The 17,750-nt window shown below is 39.1% G+C and overlaps 1 protein-coding gene across 1 annotated transcript in view; it reads right to left on the bottom strand.

Moving 5' to 3' along the window:
• Window positions 1-17,521, bottom strand: part of ubr3 (ubiquitin protein ligase E3 component n-recognin 3) — a gene marked incomplete at its 5' end in the record, with an annotated part of 44,123 nt that extends 26,602 nt beyond the window's left edge. Inside the window, 24 exons of the mRNA XM_083908795.1 lie at window positions 500-942; window positions 1,829-1,861; window positions 3,368-3,538; window positions 3,631-3,735; window positions 3,857-3,998; window positions 4,889-4,985; window positions 5,912-6,053; window positions 6,151-6,236; window positions 9,082-9,215; window positions 9,324-9,376; window positions 9,474-9,602; window positions 9,695-9,784; window positions 9,867-9,932; window positions 10,015-10,101; window positions 10,853-10,986; window positions 11,579-11,758; window positions 12,683-12,911; window positions 13,093-13,223; window positions 13,303-13,369; window positions 13,555-13,595; window positions 13,937-14,092; window positions 14,836-14,988; window positions 15,616-15,755; window positions 17,088-17,521. Of these exons, the coding sequence (XP_083764921.1) occupies window positions 500-942; window positions 1,829-1,861; window positions 3,368-3,538; window positions 3,631-3,735; window positions 3,857-3,998; window positions 4,889-4,985; window positions 5,912-6,053; window positions 6,151-6,236; window positions 9,082-9,215; window positions 9,324-9,376; window positions 9,474-9,602; window positions 9,695-9,784; window positions 9,867-9,932; window positions 10,015-10,101; window positions 10,853-10,986; window positions 11,579-11,758; window positions 12,683-12,911; window positions 13,093-13,223; window positions 13,303-13,369; window positions 13,555-13,595; window positions 13,937-14,092; window positions 14,836-14,988; window positions 15,616-15,755; window positions 17,088-17,521 (3,443 nt within the window). The remainder of the gene's footprint in view (window positions 1-499; window positions 943-1,828; window positions 1,862-3,367; window positions 3,539-3,630; window positions 3,736-3,856; window positions 3,999-4,888; window positions 4,986-5,911; window positions 6,054-6,150; window positions 6,237-9,081; window positions 9,216-9,323; window positions 9,377-9,473; window positions 9,603-9,694; window positions 9,785-9,866; window positions 9,933-10,014; window positions 10,102-10,852; window positions 10,987-11,578; window positions 11,759-12,682; window positions 12,912-13,092; window positions 13,224-13,302; window positions 13,370-13,554; window positions 13,596-13,936; window positions 14,093-14,835; window positions 14,989-15,615; window positions 15,756-17,087) is intronic.
• Between the last annotated feature and the right edge of the window lie 229 nt (window positions 17,522-17,750).

Raw genomic sequence — 17,750 nt, 5'->3', positions numbered from 1 at the left:
AAGTGCAGAAGAGTTTAAAACCATGAACAGAAAGGTGCTTCTCTCGTATCAATTTTAAGGACTGTATTTTTGTCATTTTCCATATACATTCATATTTTTATATCCATGTCTGTCTTCATTTGAATGCATGTACACACACAGTAAAGTTATAAATGGCATAAAGGGTGGCATACAGACACACAGAATACTACTATAGTATACTGTGGTGTAGTGTGGTTTACTGTAGTGAGTATATTGTCAAGTCACCACCACCCCTTCCACCTGGTAAACACATGTTCACACAAACACGCTTATGGGAAACTGTGGAAATGTTCACTACACCTTAGCAAACAAAGAAAAAATGTTGTTGCACTTGCAAGATTTCCCACTCTAGAGCCCTGCATTTTTCTTGTTTTACTATGACCGCATTCTCAATCTTATGCACTCACTGCCCTCAGCCATTTAAAAACCAACTTTAATTTTACAGAGCTGTGCACGTGCAGTTAAAAACATACACTACCTCTCTTCTTTATCCATGGTTTTCTTGTCAGAGGGACTGCTCTTCTTTGGTGGCACTGGAGGACACACCTTTCCACAAATGTCCTGGATGCTACGCTTGATTTGGCAGCTGCGAGTGGCTGCCTTTGTGAGGATTCTCTCAATAGCTGTAATACCATCTCCATGAGCATGACGGCTCGTGTCCATATCCTCTAGCCAGGATGCTGACAGAGAGTTCTGCCTGGATGACATTTTCTGGTGGAGCTTGATGAGGAGGGACAGCATGCTTTCTCTGATTTCCAGGATCTCCGTCACCAATTGTGGAGGTGTCCCTGGGGGGACCCAGCGTGTGGAGCTCTTGGGCCTGATGACCTGGGTAGCTTCACTGTTGCTGCGGTTGATTATTTCCTGGAACTTCCTCCTGCGCTCCGCCACAAGACTGAACATCTGAGCTTCACGGAGGTTCTGGGAAAAACATATAATAATAATAAAAATTTAATATTCCATGTAGATATAAATCAGATTTTAAAAAAAAACACATCTAGCTTTACATGGGTAGCTAAGCAGCTCGATAGAGCTAATGTGATTTAAGAAATAACAACCCACAGTAAACATGTATGTATAAATACTGTCACACACTTGCAAAGTAATAGCTCTTGTAATAAATCAAGTGTCAAGCTCACACTATATTAACACAATATGTGAAAGGACAGGGGAAAACAACTTAGACCAGCATGCCATCAAATTCCACCTTTATCTGGGTGTTGTGACAGACCAGTCTTTAAGAACAAACACCATCTCCTCAAAATTACATCACTAATCGTCTGAAAGACTTTGATGGATTGAAGAGGTGATTCATTACCATAGTCAGACTATACATAAAGACATCAAATTCAATGTCCATTTTATCCAAATTTCAGCTGACATCTCATGAATACCTTTGCTGATGGTGCTAAAAAAAAACACAACCATATTCCAGGTAAAATTCTAATCATCTTGATGTAAAAGCACACAAGCCATCTGAAGGATTGCCCTGACCTGACCTGACAAAAAGCACCTGAGCTGCACCGTTAAATAAACATACATCATATAGCCCAGTCAAGGCAACATCCATCATACTGACATGCGGTTAAAAAGCATTTACCCAAACCTGCATTACACACATAATTAGTTTCAGCAGTCAAGAGGGAAAGAAACTGCTGAAGCACAACGTTATACACAAACCAGGACACACAACAGCAGACCTCCTTTGAAGAGCACAAAACAAAACTCGTGCACAAATTTTCTTTCATAAAAAGAATAAAAATATTATTTTTTTCATTAAAAAAAAAAAACAGGTGCAGATGGCTACCTCTCTCCAATTCCCTGAAAGACGTCTGGAGTTCTGTGGAGCAGGTACAGCAAAATGAACGACAGTAACAATGATCATGACAGATGAATATGAAGGTCCCAAATAAACAATGTTAAGATGATGAATTAACACGTGCCACTGAAGTATCACACCAAAATAAGTCTTCACCATTATCTATTCAACTATTCATTTACCCAGTGTCCACAATGTGCACCATGTTGATGCTCGGTGGTAAGCAGCAGGTACGATGTTATAATTTGATAAAACAGCAGCAGCTGAAAGAGATGTTAAATCAATCTTTGCACAGCATGTTGGCAGAAACAGTACTTTTTTCTGTTTGAATGCGTCCATTATAATCTGTGTGCAATTTACATCTCTTTTGTTCACAATGTTTTGCATAATTGCCACACTGAGCTACTGATTTACTGATTTATATGAGCAGAAGTGACATGGGTCATTTACTATGCCAAACTGTGGAAACCATGCATCGACAGCACAGAGCTATTTCACTGACTTCTGGAGGACTTTAAGGTACCTAAAGAATTCTGACAGCAATGCAGGCCTTGTAAAGTGACGACTAATATAATCCAGCAGGAACCCCGTTAACTCCCCTATAAATAGAAGTTCAGTAATGACTGCCCTTTAAGTACTAAGATGCTCGGTCTGCTCTCCAACCAATGTCATTTAATAGAGACAGGAAGCACAGAGCTGCATAAACAGAGAGATAGAACCATTACTGTGATTATTACCTAAGTGACATTGCAAAGTTAATGGTTCCGTCTTTCAGCTCAGCTTTCAAAAGGACTGAGCAATAAGGGCGGGAGATAAACTTAAGCATTCAAAGACTTATAACTGAATGTTCTATAAGGTAAATAAAATACTTTGTTGTAGGGGCTGGTCATGGCTGGCCCAATCCTTTATGGGGCCTTAAGATGAAATTGGTTTGGGGGCCCCAAAACCAGTATCACTTTTTTAACCTGAGAGAGCAGTAAAACCACAAAAGTTGCTTTGTATTAACCAGGTTAATGACTTTGTTTTTTTAAACTTAGAACAGATGTGCAAACATGCACTAAATGGGCAACTCCAATAAAAACAAATAACTTAAGATAAACACTATTTAATATCTATCTATACCCAGGCAGCTGTTTAATTTTCTCCCTATTAGCACAACCACAAGCAGCTAACCTGTCTGACAGGGAGGATGCCAATGAGATGTCATGTGATCACATAGAACCACTAGTGGTCATGTGACACTGAATCCTACTCACTGCTGAATCATTCAGTGAATTTGTGGAGTTTCAGTTTGTTTCATCAGTTTTTGTAAAGTAGTTTAAATACTCGATAATGTAAATTTGCATATCTTTAAAACAACAATCATGATAATACATTACCTCTGACAATAATTCAATAGTAATATATAGTGACATGATTTAATATATATTAGATAATTATCAATATCAACTGATGTGATAAATTTTTGTCATAATAACTTTTGTGGCCATATCGCCCAGCCCTTGCCTGAAGCAAAGCTTGTGTTACCTGGCCATAAGAGGAAGCTTCAGTGCTGGTGCTGGGAGGGGCCTCCCTTTTCACTTCAGGAGCCGTCTCAGGAACCCGAACTCTCACAAAATTGATGACATGGTGCAGGTTGGAGAGGAGGTTGGTGCCAGGGAACCAGCTGTCATGGCAGTGCTCCTCAATGCAAGGTTCCTGAAAGCATAAGAGATACATTTTGTAGGATGCAGGTTTGCAGTCTACGCAATGTGAAGAGTTGGCTGTAGCTCACAGCCCTCATATCTCACCTCATCTCCCTTGTTGTCTTGAACCTGGTTGTCCAAGCCGAGCTCAATCAGGTACAGCACCATGCACAGCACATGCTCAGACATGTTCTGATGATCCATCCATATCTAGAACATATTAAACCATTAGTTAATGCATCAATTAAATAGTCAGGTCAAACACAGTCGGGTCTAGTTTAAGGTGTAAATTGAGCAATGTATGATCAATGATAGTGGTTAAAAGGCTCACCTTGTAAAGGAGAGTAAATATCACAATGTGTAGTGTCTTGCAGTGCAACAGTTTGATGAGGCCTTTGTAACACGGGTGCAAAGGTGTCCTCTCCTTGTACGGTGGCCATGGATTGCCGGTGTGAATACCAGACTGTTTCAAACTAGTCCACAAAAAAAGAAAAACATTCAACATCAGGTGAACAACAAGCCAATGACCACCGATAAAAATGTCTGTTCGCTGAAATGTAATAAAAGTTTTGAGTTTGACAAAGTCCCAGCTATTACTGTTCATAATAATTCACTGTACAAAATATTTTTGTCTATGCAACAGAACAGTTGATGAGCAGCACGGTCACGCACTCCATTAGTGATATTGGGATCATTGTTATATAACACCATGGCCAGCTTGACAGGCAATCCATCATAACCAAACAGCGTGAATGAGCAACATGAGGCTGGCATCAGTGCGAAAGTGGAAATGACAGCTTGAATATGTTTCAAGGAGAAATATGGCTCCATTCCAGTTGGCTTGGAAAAAATAAAGTAGTGGCAAAGAAAAGGGTTTGTGAAGTTAACTGTGACGTATTTAGCTACACATCCCATTGAAAAAAGGTTATCTTCCAATCGTTTTTAAACACAGAGACCCCAAATATCTCCTTCAACAACTCTACCAACACATCTGTCTTGGGAGATGTCTGCATTGCAATCGAAGAAGAAAGATTTCCTCGATTCTACAACACTTTACCCCGTAATAATAAATTGATTCTTTTTTTCCTCAAGAGCAATTTAATTGGAACCAAGTGCAGTGCCCAGCAGGCCTGACCTTTCTAATCATGTCCCTTCAACAGCAGGTGAGGAAGGGCCCCCGAGTAGATCAAGATGTAGGTCGGTATGGACAAATACACACAATACTCAAGAAAAATAACACAATGGTAGGTCAAATACATACAAAATACCAATATAGATAGAGATTATACCATGAAACTTAAAAAAACACTGCTCTCATGATACAAGACATATTTAAAGGAATAACTTTAATTGTTACACTTACAATGCTGAGTATCTGTCCATCGCTGACTGGACGTCACGTCGATAGACTGTTCTGAGGATGACCATGATGGGGTCAAACTCATTTTCCCACACCTCCGCTAAGTGACAGAAGGGAGGGAAATGTTTAGTAAACTCTGCTACAAAATCACAATGAATCGTTTTTCTTCCTGTTTTCACCTCCTCTTTTAAGTGGTTTAAGCCTGACCCCAAGTGGCCGGCTACATTTATGACAGACCTAACGCTGAAGAATTTCTATTCATAGATCAAAATATTAGGAGTGCAACAGAGAGCAATTTTGTAAACATGTTAGTCTATCTTAGGTTAGACATTGTGGTAAAATCTATACCAGAAAATAGCAATTAAAGTACAACTGATATTGGGAAGAAATGTACTTTACCATCCACATATAAATTAGACCTCAATGAATTTCTTTTTACACACAACAGTAGACTTCTTTTAGGGTTTTTTGTTCCGTTTTTACATTTTCTCTTAATTTTAAACATGTAATTCCCTTTCACATTGCATTTTTAACAATAAAACTGACCAATAGAGGGCAGTAGACATCTCACTAAAAGGTAAAAATTCAGTTCTGCAGATGTAGCACAGAAAGCATTCAGCATACAAAAGATGAACACTAACTTTTTCGCTAGGGGGACAGGAAACCTTGAGTCTGCACAACAACACTTGTACATTACAAGTACTCAGTAATTTAAAAGAACAAATACCTAGCTGACCTGATATCTGGAGCAAAATGTTCCTTCCAGCAGATCTCTGTCAACCCACAAACACTACATTAAAAGCTAAATGTCTTTGTGAGTTCTAGTTCATCAATACTCCCCTAGCAATACCAAGCATGGTCAATACCTGACAGCAAACATTTTTTTTTTTGTTTCTATGCTCAAAACAAACAATTCTATTTATTTCAACATCTCTAATTCTATGTAAATTTACCACACACATACGACAAACAACTCAATTAAAAAAATTAACAGGGTATTTGTTACAATGGTCTGAGTCATCCTACCTTTGGGTGTGTACATGCCCTGCTGCATGGAGCCTCCAGGCTCAAACACTGGGGCTTTAAAGTCAGCCACAGCAGATAGCATCTCCTCAAAACTACAACTCCCTGGTACGATGCCACTTTTGGGGTTGGGATTCTCAGGAATCTAAGGAAACACTGATAAGGAAAAAAAAAAAAAAGATTTTCCAGAAGTAATTAAATATTGTGACCATTTATGGTATTTGTTTAGTGCTGAAGGATACAAGGTCCAAAAGCGCACTGTGTGTCCGGTCATTCATACACAACTGCGAGACCATCTCAGATCGAAGGATCTCATCGTCCGTCATCCCTGTTATTGAGAATGAGAGTGTGAATGATTAATAAACAGTATAGGCCTACATTTATGACTCAAGTCTGATGTTTGAGTGTAGACTGTGCTTAAGTAAATATCAAATAAACAATTTTATTAACACTATACATATCAGGGCTCCAGACCAGCACCACAATTTCAAGGGTTGGCTTTTCCCATATACTGTACACTAGTACTTATATAAATGACTGAACAAGAATAAGGTGTAGGTAAGTGTTTGTATTTGAAGCACAAATATAGTGCAGTGTAGTCTACTGCAGGGAGTACAGGGTATATACAGGAATCCTGAAGTTAATTTCAATACCTTTTTAAGACTTTTTCAAGACCTCAAAATATTTTAAGAGCTTATCGCCACTTCAAGCTGTAATCACCGACACATATTCAACTTACAAAACAGTTTTAGTTTAGAATTAAATCTATAGCGCACAACCATACAAAGGAACTCAATCTTGCAGGGCGAGCATGCCAGTGCATTATTTTTAACAAAAGCACGGAGGAAAATAAATACATTTATGCATACCATTTGCAGTCAAACTCTATGAAGAAAATCGAATACCTCATGAAATCGCAATTAAGACTTTTTAATACATTTTAAGGAGCTTAATTTTCCCAAAATTGATTTATCAACTTTTAATATTTTTTTAAGACCCTGTGAGCCTGCAGTATACAGTAACACTAAAGTAAACCACTGCTATAGATATACTAAATGTTAGGCATCCAAAGAAAAGCATATTTTTGGTCTCACTGCACCCTGAATGTACAAGGGATGGTTCTGTGTGGACTAAAAAGAAACAGAATGCAGTGAACATGATATTAACTAGGGCCCTATGAAATCCGTTTTATTTTTTTCCAAATTCCGTTTTATTTTTTTCCAAATTCCGTTTTTTCCGTTTTAATTTTTTAGAATTCCGTTTTTTCCGTTTTTTTTTTTTTTATTCTGTTTTTTTACCTTTTATACTTACTTTACCACCATAGCATGTGTCCTTTTTGTGTCAGTGAATAAAATGTCCACTGAAATGCAACTTTCTTCTTGAATCCACTGACTTCTCAATTGTTCAATTGTTTTGACTTAAGTTAAATCCTAATTAAGTAAATGCCAGTGAATCTTAAAACAAGCCATGCAATGCTGGTCACATTTAAAAGTAAAATAATTAACATAAATTAAGTGGTAGTGCCCCCTCATCTGGTGCAGACGGATTTCTGCGCACCGCCCCTGCGCTGTACTCTTCTCCCTCTCCTGCTCCGTGCGCTTCTCCGTATCCGTCTGGATCGTTTCTCTTACACGCAATATTACCCCTACAACTCTGCAATTAAGGGAATAACAGATGCATCAGATGAGCCGATGTCTTTAGTTAACTGTTCAAAGAGAGACAATGTTCTCTGGTGTGAAGTGAAAGTCGCGGGGAGTTTATAAGTTTCACTTTTGCGCAGAGACTTCCCAGCATTTAACAGGCGATGTTCCACAGTTTACTCGCCGTGGTTCGGCCGCCGAATTATCGGTGCATTCCTAAATATAACATCTTTATTGACAATAACAATATAACCGTAATAATGGCGTATTTGATGGTGTGACTTGAGTTTCAATCGGCACCTGGACAAGGAGACGCTCGCCGGTTACATGCGTGCGCAGCGCACTTGTTCCGCGGTGTAGAAAAAAAAAGTGTATATAAAGTAAATAAACAAGCAACACGCACTGGGGGAGACCCTGGCCGGGTGAGTGTTTGTGAGGAGATGCACGGGTGGTGCCACGAATGAGCGTTCCCCGGAACATTTCTCCAGACAAACGTTCCTTCTCCTCACGATGACAGCATTTCAGTCACATTATGTCAATTTCCGCGAAATTCCGCGTTTAACATTAGATTCCATTTTTATTGGCCAATTCCGCGATTCTGTCCGCGATTCCGTTAACACGGAAATCATAGGGCCCTATATTAACCATTAAACTCTTAGTTATTGCATTTGGTTGGTTAACTCAATATTTCATTATATTACAGTTTCAATAGCTGAACCTCATAAAATCTGCTAGTAATAACAGTGGTCCACATAAAATATCTCTGATGAAGAGTGTGCAAGTATTGAAACAACATGTGAGATTGACAAGGTGTACGTAGCTGTGATTTAAATAACTTAGAATGTTGCCCCATTGTTGAAACAGCTGAGCAGTATCTAGCCCCATACTATCCCATAATATGGGAAAGTACTTTATGCTTATAATACAACGCATGTATCATCACAAATTCATAAATTATTTAATAATTCTGTAATGTCTTCCAATGTTCACCAGCAGCAAACTAGACGGCAACCACTCAATATGTCTCCGTGAAATTTACTTAAGGGATAAAACAAAAGCACTGTACTTTCTGCAGGTGCTACTTAGCAGATGAGCTGGTTCTCAAACTGTGGTACATGTATCACCAGTGGTACGCGAGCTTCCTCTGGTGATACTTCTGAAAAAATCTGAAATACTGTTCTACCGTTTATGCTCGAGCATGTGATCGGAGTGGAGCTGAGGATATTTGACTGTAACAAATAACAAAAAAATTATAATTTGATAACAATTACAGTCACCTTGCTTCACCTTTTATCTAATTTTGCTACACTAGTGTCTGAAGTATATGTGAGGAAGAAAAGTCCGTAGCTGACTTTGATCAGACCATTTACACCACTGTCTTTTAACGCTGGTGACGATGGGGTTACTTTCAGAGCTCAATATTTTCTCAGGTTGCATTTGGTATAAAACGTTTGGGAACCACAGCAGTAGGTAAATACCTTGAAAGGTATCTTTCATTGTGGGATTTCCTGCATTTATCGTTATACCACTTACCCAAATGTATACGAAGGCTCGTGAGTATGACCAAGAAAGTCAGAGCTCCTTCAAGCATCGGTCTCTCCTGCTCAGAGTCTAACACGGCATTCTGATGCTGAGATGCCATGGTCAAAAGGTCAACCACTTTAAACCTGTAAGGCAGGAAACAGCGTATAAATTGCATGAAGTGCTCCCTAATCTGTTTGTGAACTGAAATGCATTATGTAGCAACAAGTAAACGTGTGCGTTAAATGGCTGACCTCTCAAAGACACTTGAGATAAAGTAGTCGGGATCAAGCCTTGATGCACAAACCTGTTACAAGAAACAACAACAAATACACAATTTAATATTTAAAAATAAATGCTAAATCTGATATAAAATGTAAGTATGTGATCCAGTTAATCCTAACCTGGAGCAAATAGATGTCTGGGTCAATCATCGAGTTGCAGAAATGTGACTGCACGTAGGTCATAGCCTGACCTTTAATCTGGAGGCCGTTCCTGACCCACATGTTGCTGTGGATCTCAGACAGGCACGCCTAGAGCAGTACAAAACAAAGTTTGCATTAACACGTGTTGACAAGGAGGTGTGAGTGAAAGCAAATTGTAAGTAGGCTCTTTAGTGTTAGACCTGGATTTGGAGTGGATGCACCATGATCTTCATCAGCATCTCTTGGTCAGGGAGGAGGCTGTCCAAGTCCAGGCCTTGGCACTTTATAGCCTGAAAAAAAGAATATCAACACTAAAACACACGTGCACTGCAGACTCATGCTTTGATAAGAAGATAAGACCTACTGACATACCTTACTGAGGAACATAGCATAGTAGCGGTGCAGAGGCAGGTGAAACGTAACCTGATTTAGAGCAGGCTGTGAGAGATACACAAGACATGAGAATTAGGCGGAGAGGAAGTCTTGCATATGAGCTCGGCACATTAATCGTTCAATTTACCTCATCAATGAAGCCAATGGCATCAAACCAGATCTGAAGGGTCTCCAAACAGTAGCGTACCACAGTTTTAGTATATTCCTGAGTCTCCTGTTGACAAATTCAAGATGTTAAAATTCATGAAGCTAAGGAGCTGAGAGTGCGAACAGTCTTGCATTGGTCGCACTGGTGCAGTTAGGTTAAGTTAGACAATCCTGACCATTCTGTAGTGGTCATATGGCATATAGGGTAAGATACAGACACACAGAATATTACTATAGTGTACTGTGGTGTACTATGGTCTACTGTAGGGAGTATGCCGTCAGTCACCACCCCCCGTGTGAATGAACACACACTCCAGACGGTGCAAATTTTCCCAGCATCGATATCACATACAAGAGTGATGGTGCTTCGCTTGTGAGATAATAAACAGATATTGTTAAGATAATGTTGATACTGTGCTATGCCTGGTATTACCAATAGAGAAGGGTACTAGCAAGCCAATACCATCTACCAAACTTACAAACCGAGGAAAATACTTTGTTCTGCATGTTATTGTTTGATATAGTCTGCATGCGCTGTGTGTGGAGAGAAGGGGCAGACAAATGAGCTGTTAGTCTGAGTGTGCATGTCTGCATGTCAGTGTGTTTGAGAGCGAGAGAGAGGCGGGGCAGGGAGATGAATGAACAGAACGATAAGTAGCGTTTATAAAATCACGTCGGGAAAAAAAACAAGATGTCACGTTCTGGGTCGCCAAAGAATAGATCAACGTATGGGAAACTCTGGGAATGTTAGGTGCACCAGTGCAACCAAAGAAACAAATGAAGTCGCACTCTAAAGCCCTGCTAAAGACATGACTTACTTTGACTTTGCAGTGTGTTAAGAGACCCCACATTGGTTGTGCACATGCCTCAAGTTCTGCTGCAAATGCTGCATAGTATGTCTGAGACTCAAATTCCACGTGTTCATTTAACTCCCGCTTATTCAGGTTCATACCTGTTATAGCAAGAAATGAATAAAACAAAAAAGAAATAAAGTTATTGCACTCAACACACGGTCAATGATCTTTCAATGCCAGCATAAACTAGCAAAAGAAAGTAAACATCAAAGAATTGCACTTTGTTTATCAACACGCATAAATACATACATCGTTTTATAGTATTTATGCAAAAGCGTTTCAGGAGACGTGCATAAAATGTAACGGTGACTCTGTGCACTCAACGCTCTGCAAGTGGATACTCAGGCCCACTGTGTAAGGGCTGAGTGTTATTTTTAGGCCGGTGGTCGAGTTCACATGGCAAACGAGCAGCAGCGGCCACAATTCTAATTCAGTGACAAAGCGTCACGCACATCACAACTCAGATTATTTATAGTCAAACTAAAGGAAAGATGTTGCACCAGCATGTTGAGCTATGATGCATAGAGGTGAAACTATTGGACATTGGACAGCCAAAATTATTTCTAAGTAAATGAAGTGCGGTCATTGTCAAATTCTGCTACCTTCAGTGTAAGAGTGTGTTTGTGAATGGGAGGTATGGAGAACTCGGTTTTAAAAAAGAAGCTACCATTCAAATATATAAAGACTTACCCTGAAAAAATGACACAAAGCTCATCCAGAGCATCAACAATGATTGGTCCTCCAGGAACTTCTTTGCTACACTTTGGTGTGAGAGGATGTTGATGAAGTCACTAACTAATGGCCAGTAAGTGTTGTTCTTCAACAGTGCTTCACTGCAGTTCACCACAACATGACGACTGTTCTCTTCATCTAATTAGGGAAAAAAACACAGACATGCACATTAAGCGGACAGCATTGCGTCCAAGTTATTTAAATGCATAACGTAAAAAGAAAGAGACGTGTATGTAGTTCTACACCAGGTTGCTAATACTGAATAATGTAAACTGCAGGATTGTAAAAGCACTGAAATGAAACCTTCAATCTCATTTCATTTAGAGCCTGTAATAATAAGAAAGGCCAGAGGGATGAAACATCTGTGCATGTTTTTTTAATTGATAACTATTATAAATACATAATTAACTGCTGCATTTTGCTCCATGTGGTCTACTAATTCAGTTTTTATGAACAGATAACCAACGGTGGATCAGAAAGAAATTAGAAATGCAATCAAATCTATTTATAAAGAGCATTTTTTTCAAATCTATTTATAAAGAGCAAAACAACATTTGACCAAAGGGCTCTACAGCAGTAAATTTAAATAGACAGCAATAAAAATAAATAAAAATAAATAAAAATATAAAAGAAACAAATTGTGCAGAACAAAAGAACGACACCATCTCAAATGCAGAACACAGGTGAGTCTTTAAAAGAGGTTTAAAATTAGACATTGTCTAATGTGTAATTGCACTCTATTCCACAATTTAGGGCTGCAACTGCAAAAGCCTGATCCCCTCTGAGCTTCAGCTGCGATTTAGTAAACACTAAGAGGAGAGACCGCAAATAATAACGATCACGCAATTCACATGCAAGGTGATAGTTAAAGCTGATATCTTAAAACTCAAATTTCTGTTTATAAAGCAAAGGTTTTACACGCGTACTGCCAAAGTGCCAAAGTAGCGGTGTGTGGCGATTCAAACTAGAACGAGAATCACTCCGTCCCCTGCTTCATCCTCCTCCAAAAAAAAGAACGATTGCAAAAGTGCGATGAGGTGTGCTAACAGTTGGATAGCTTACCTTGGAGTTCGCTTTTAATAAGGCAACTCTCCATCATGTAGAGGAGGACTGTGACCATTATATCCAGCAGATGACACTCCTCGGTCATGTGTCGAGCCAGCTCCTCGTTGCTGAACAGCTGAACACTAATATGTACAATGCGGTTGGACATGGTGTCTGACTCGTGGCTTTTCATCAGTGTTTTCATGATGAATGCGTAATGTTGAACAAATGTTTTTGTAAAATTGATCTGCCAACGAGAAAAACAAGACAATTAAAGCTTACGTTATGGTGCCGTCTGTTGAGGAGGAGCATTCGATTTGCATTTCAATTAAGTGATATTTGATGCCATGAAAAAGCTATTACATTACATCAAAACAAGAGCAACATTTATATTGCTTCACTTTTGTAAATACGTAGAAAAGAAATACCTTGTAATCTTGATCTGGCAACATGTTTAGTAAGAAGGTGACCATCTTTTGGGGAAACTCATATTTTATTGTCCAAAAAAGCAACTCCTCCAGAAAGCATTTATGCTTCAAAGATTCAATAATCCTTGGGTCTGAGGGCAAGAAATAAACATAATAAAATAAAGAGTGCATGTACTATTTATTGATGTATTGTATTTTCTTTATATTTACCTTTGGTACTGCTACTCAGCTTAACCCTCTTCCTCTGACCAACCGACTGTCCTGCGTCTTGGTCTTCCTAAGAGTACAGATACATAAAAAGACAAATGAATAAAACAGTTTTACAGTAACAACAAGATCACTTCATGATGGGTACTTAGCAAAAATGTTTATATTTAATAAATAAAATCACTCATGTGCTAATAAGAAATTACCGAAATGTGAATTCAAGTTAAAATGCTTCTGTGGACAAACAAAACAAACCTCTTTAATCGACTCATCTGGGCTCCCTGGTGCAGTGGATCCTATAAAAAAGATGTATTCAAAATTTGTTCAAAAAACATGCATGTGACATGTGATTTAAAAATTATTCATGCAAAGTGTGTTTCTCTCCATCAGTGATGTATTGACAGTTTGTGTGACAGAGTGTATTTGTTTAGATTGAATGAAATAATATCTGTAATAGCTATGATGAAGCACTTTAGTTTACTGTGAGTAAAAGAAGGGCACTTTTTTACATTATGTTTATTTCTGAAACCTGCAGGGCTTTGACCCCTGTGAGGAATGTATGATGGAGATTATCGAAACATTTCAGAACAGATTTCAGGGTGATTTCTTCATAACATTCTTCAGTATGTTAAATTACCTAAAAGGGCCATTGCACCTGCACCTCCTTCAGCACCAACCGTGACATCAGCAGTAGCACCTTGGGCTTTCTCCTCCACAGACACCAGACCTGAATTCTTTAACGCTGACAAGTATTTGTCATAGTTCTTTTTGGCGTACAAATTCTCCTCTTGGCCTGCAACAAAGAGGCAAATGATTAAACAATGCACTAACAGCTGTAATTTTGACATCTCAATATGTAAAAAAAACAAAACCACAAAACAAAACCAGTATTATAAGCTAATGAGCAGAATGTGGTGTAAAAGGGATCATAGTTTCATTCAAGATTCAGGCCAAAGGTTGTTGTTTTTTTGCGTTTTTAGTGACCTGTGAAACGCCACCCGTACCGTTGCATTTCAGTGGTGCCCAAAGTAAATCACCTCCCAAGTTTGAAGCCTGTTAAACGACCCATTCAAGAGATATATGATTAAGAGATAAACAGGCATCTACTGTGTTTCTAATCCTAACAAAGTCAACACTGCACACGCTGCTGTGTTATTTGAACAAAGAACGCTTAACTGTGCAATTTACTGCATGGTTGCAGAAGTCACCTGAATACAGATCAAAGAAAGATGAGGGCAGCATCCGTCTCAAGCTAATGTCCAGCTAATCGTTGGACAGTTATGCGATTGACAGACAGACAGACAGACAGACAGACAGACAGACGGGTATATAGACGGATGTTCCTCTACTTGATAGAGAGACGTGATTAATTAGTATGCCTTCTCATTTCAGGATACGGCTTCTTATAAAAGCTTTATCTACCATTTCCTCTTGAATAGTGGCTGTACGGCAACAGACAAAAGTAAGATCAGCACAATAACATACGGCCTTGCGCCACTGACAGAGAAACTCAAATACTATAGTGAAGATATTTACCCATGCTCAGCTCTTTGAATGTCTGCAGATTGGTCAAGATCTTCGTCAGTACAGTCCTCATTGCTCCGCCCATCTTTGTTAGCTCCTCCAGGAACGAGATCTGAGGCTCCAGCTGCTGAAGGACTTTCTGTAGATCTCTGTCCGTTGAAGTGTCTGGTAAAGCAAGATAATGATAGAAGCCATGACGCAAAGTAGTTTGTAGCGTAAACACGAGATGAGAATCTGCACAGACATCTTTGTAGCACAATTGCGCATGTAAACATCTGTGTGACACTCAATATCCATCTTTCATAGCAGACCATGGTTTACATTATATGTTTAATTGGAGAATCACTCCACATATCAAGGTTTTGGAAAGACTCAGGTAAATGTATGCTTTATTTGCGAGATACAGATACTAAGAGAAGACTGCTATTTTGTTCTTAATGGACGAACCAATCACTAGATGAGATGTAAGAAAAGGAAAAAAGTTAAATCCATTATAATCCACAAACCCTAAATATTACATAAATGCTTCACTCAGAACATTCCACACGGAGCACCACTACCAGGATGTGAGTGAAGGATGCACATATCCACTGATGGAGCATTATGTTTTTGTAATGGCTGGTCAAAGCAAGGCAGTTAATGCATCAGTCTAAATGTGTTATTCCAAGAAAAGTTATTGTAAGAGGTAAAAGATTGTATCGGATTGATATCAGTATCTGTAGAAGTTCAAGGTCGTTCTATTGGTATCAAACACACACAGAAATTGTATCAAGCTCTCCTTAGTATTATCACCTGGTTCAACATATCCATCCCTCAGATACTGTATGATACATTGAATGAAGCGTGGAAGGACAAACTCAGACATCAACAGAAGGTCTTGAGGTATAGAAGGGACATTTTCTCCAGTTTTCAACCGATGTCGTCTGCAAAATCTGCAAGAGAGAAAGACATATATTGGCTTTGCAAAACTTTTTCTGTATAGATCATCCTAACAGCTAAAACTATACAATTATAAGAAAATAAGCTTTGTAATGGACAAATGGCAATGGTAGGTTTGCGTGTGGTTTTAAAAATGATATGGTAAAAAATTGACATACCAAATAGAACTGAAATTACTCGATTAATTGATTACTAAATGAATCGTCAACTATTTTGATAATCGATTTGAAAAAATTTTCATGATTAAAACAAGATTTCTGATTGTTTACGCTTCTAAAATGTGAATAGTTTCTAGTTCTTTTGTTCCAGATAGTTAAGAAATCATTAACTGAATCATTTTGGTTTGTGGACAAAAACAAGACATTTGAGAATATCATCATTTCCAGGTTTGACAAACACTGATCAACATTTCTTAAATTTCTCTGACATTTTATGGAACAAAGGATTACTCGATAAATCGAGAAAATAATGGAAAGATTAATCGATTGTGAAAATAGCTCTAATAGAATAAGTATCTATCTATCTAGATTACAGACAAGGGCTCATATTAAAATGGATCTGGGAGTATTCCAGCTTTAGAATATGAGCGGTATTTAAAAAAAAAAAAATGCAATACAGATGGCATAATCAATTGCGACATACAAACTGCTAGGTATCTTTGACATATTGCACAAGACTTGACATCATCAGACATATCGGGTTTAACAACAATATCTACCGTCTGCGTCAGTAGTTTGGGCTCAACTCATTCTCAAGGGATTTGAGGAAAGTCAAAATACTAATAAAATAATAGACTGATAGAGGTTTTCGATGTTCATTGTACTCACGAACATTCATTTGATTAACTACAGAAAACTGCAGCCGTGATTACGGTTTTAAATCGGTCAATAACATTGAGAAATCGAGAGCATAAAGAGGGCTACACCTTAATTAGCTGACCTGTGTACCTGTGTGAGCAGTCAGGGTATTTCAGTTTAACAAGGGTTTGTGGTTTTCCACCTAACAGAAGGGTAAAACCACAACTTAATGGTTTCTACAACTTTCACTCGAGAGCAAAAATCAAGTCTTAAAACCGCCTGTCATCTCGATAATTATCGACACTGACTGAGAGAGCGATAGCCTTTTTGGACAAACATCGTCCACTCCTAGACAAGTGCATCGCAACAATCAAATTAGCACTAAATCACCAGCATATCTCAGAATTGTCTGGAAGCTGCCGTTGACTGCGCAAATATTAATATAAAACGAAAGCTGTCACAACAATACTTGGCCCTAACCGACAGATAGTAGCTTAGCAGCTTAGCATGTAGCTAGCTTGGACTTACCCACTCTCTCGCATGACATTACTGTCTCCACAGTCACAGGCCCCACCAGCCTGGCTCCTGAACATGTTGAAGTCATGGCCGGTGTGGTCTCCATTATTAAAGCACTCCGCACACAGCGACATGCAGGGTGAGATGCCACACGTCCGGCATCGATATGCCACGAAATTAGCCGTCCACACCAAGCCGCACAGAGTCGCGTTGTCATAGGACCGCACCGTTACGCAGAACTCCTCGAAACCTTCCCCTCCAGCAATGAGACATTTACACCAGTCAAGAGCCTCTGTGTCCCCCGCTGGTTTCTCGGGATTTAGCACCACGTCAAGAAGCTTCTGCAGTTGTCGGACCCCGTGGCTATTGTCAGTACGGTTTAAGTCTGCCTTAAAGTGGGCGGCAGTGGCTTTCTTGTCCCGGCGCAGCAGCGACGCCGCCATCATGCACTCTGGCTTGCTGTCCACAAATTTATTTTTGTTGTCTTGCATCCATGTTCTCGGGCTTTCTCGCGATACCGTTCTTTGCGTCGCTGTCGACTGGCGGACTTCCAATGATACGCGTAGTGTACTATGAACACAAATAAATGTACTTTCAAGTATTCGTAGCCTCTGACTGAACCTAGCGTACGTATTCAATCCAACAGAATCACAGCAGTTTGTCTCCGTGTTGGAA

This window comes from Microchirus variegatus, assembly GCF_963457635.1.
Source record: "Microchirus variegatus genome assembly, chromosome: 22".
NCBI lineage: Eukaryota > Metazoa > Chordata > Actinopteri > Pleuronectiformes > Soleidae > Microchirus > Microchirus variegatus.
Note: the sequence above shows the minus strand (reverse complement) of the source record. Positions and strands in the feature narration are given on the sequence as shown.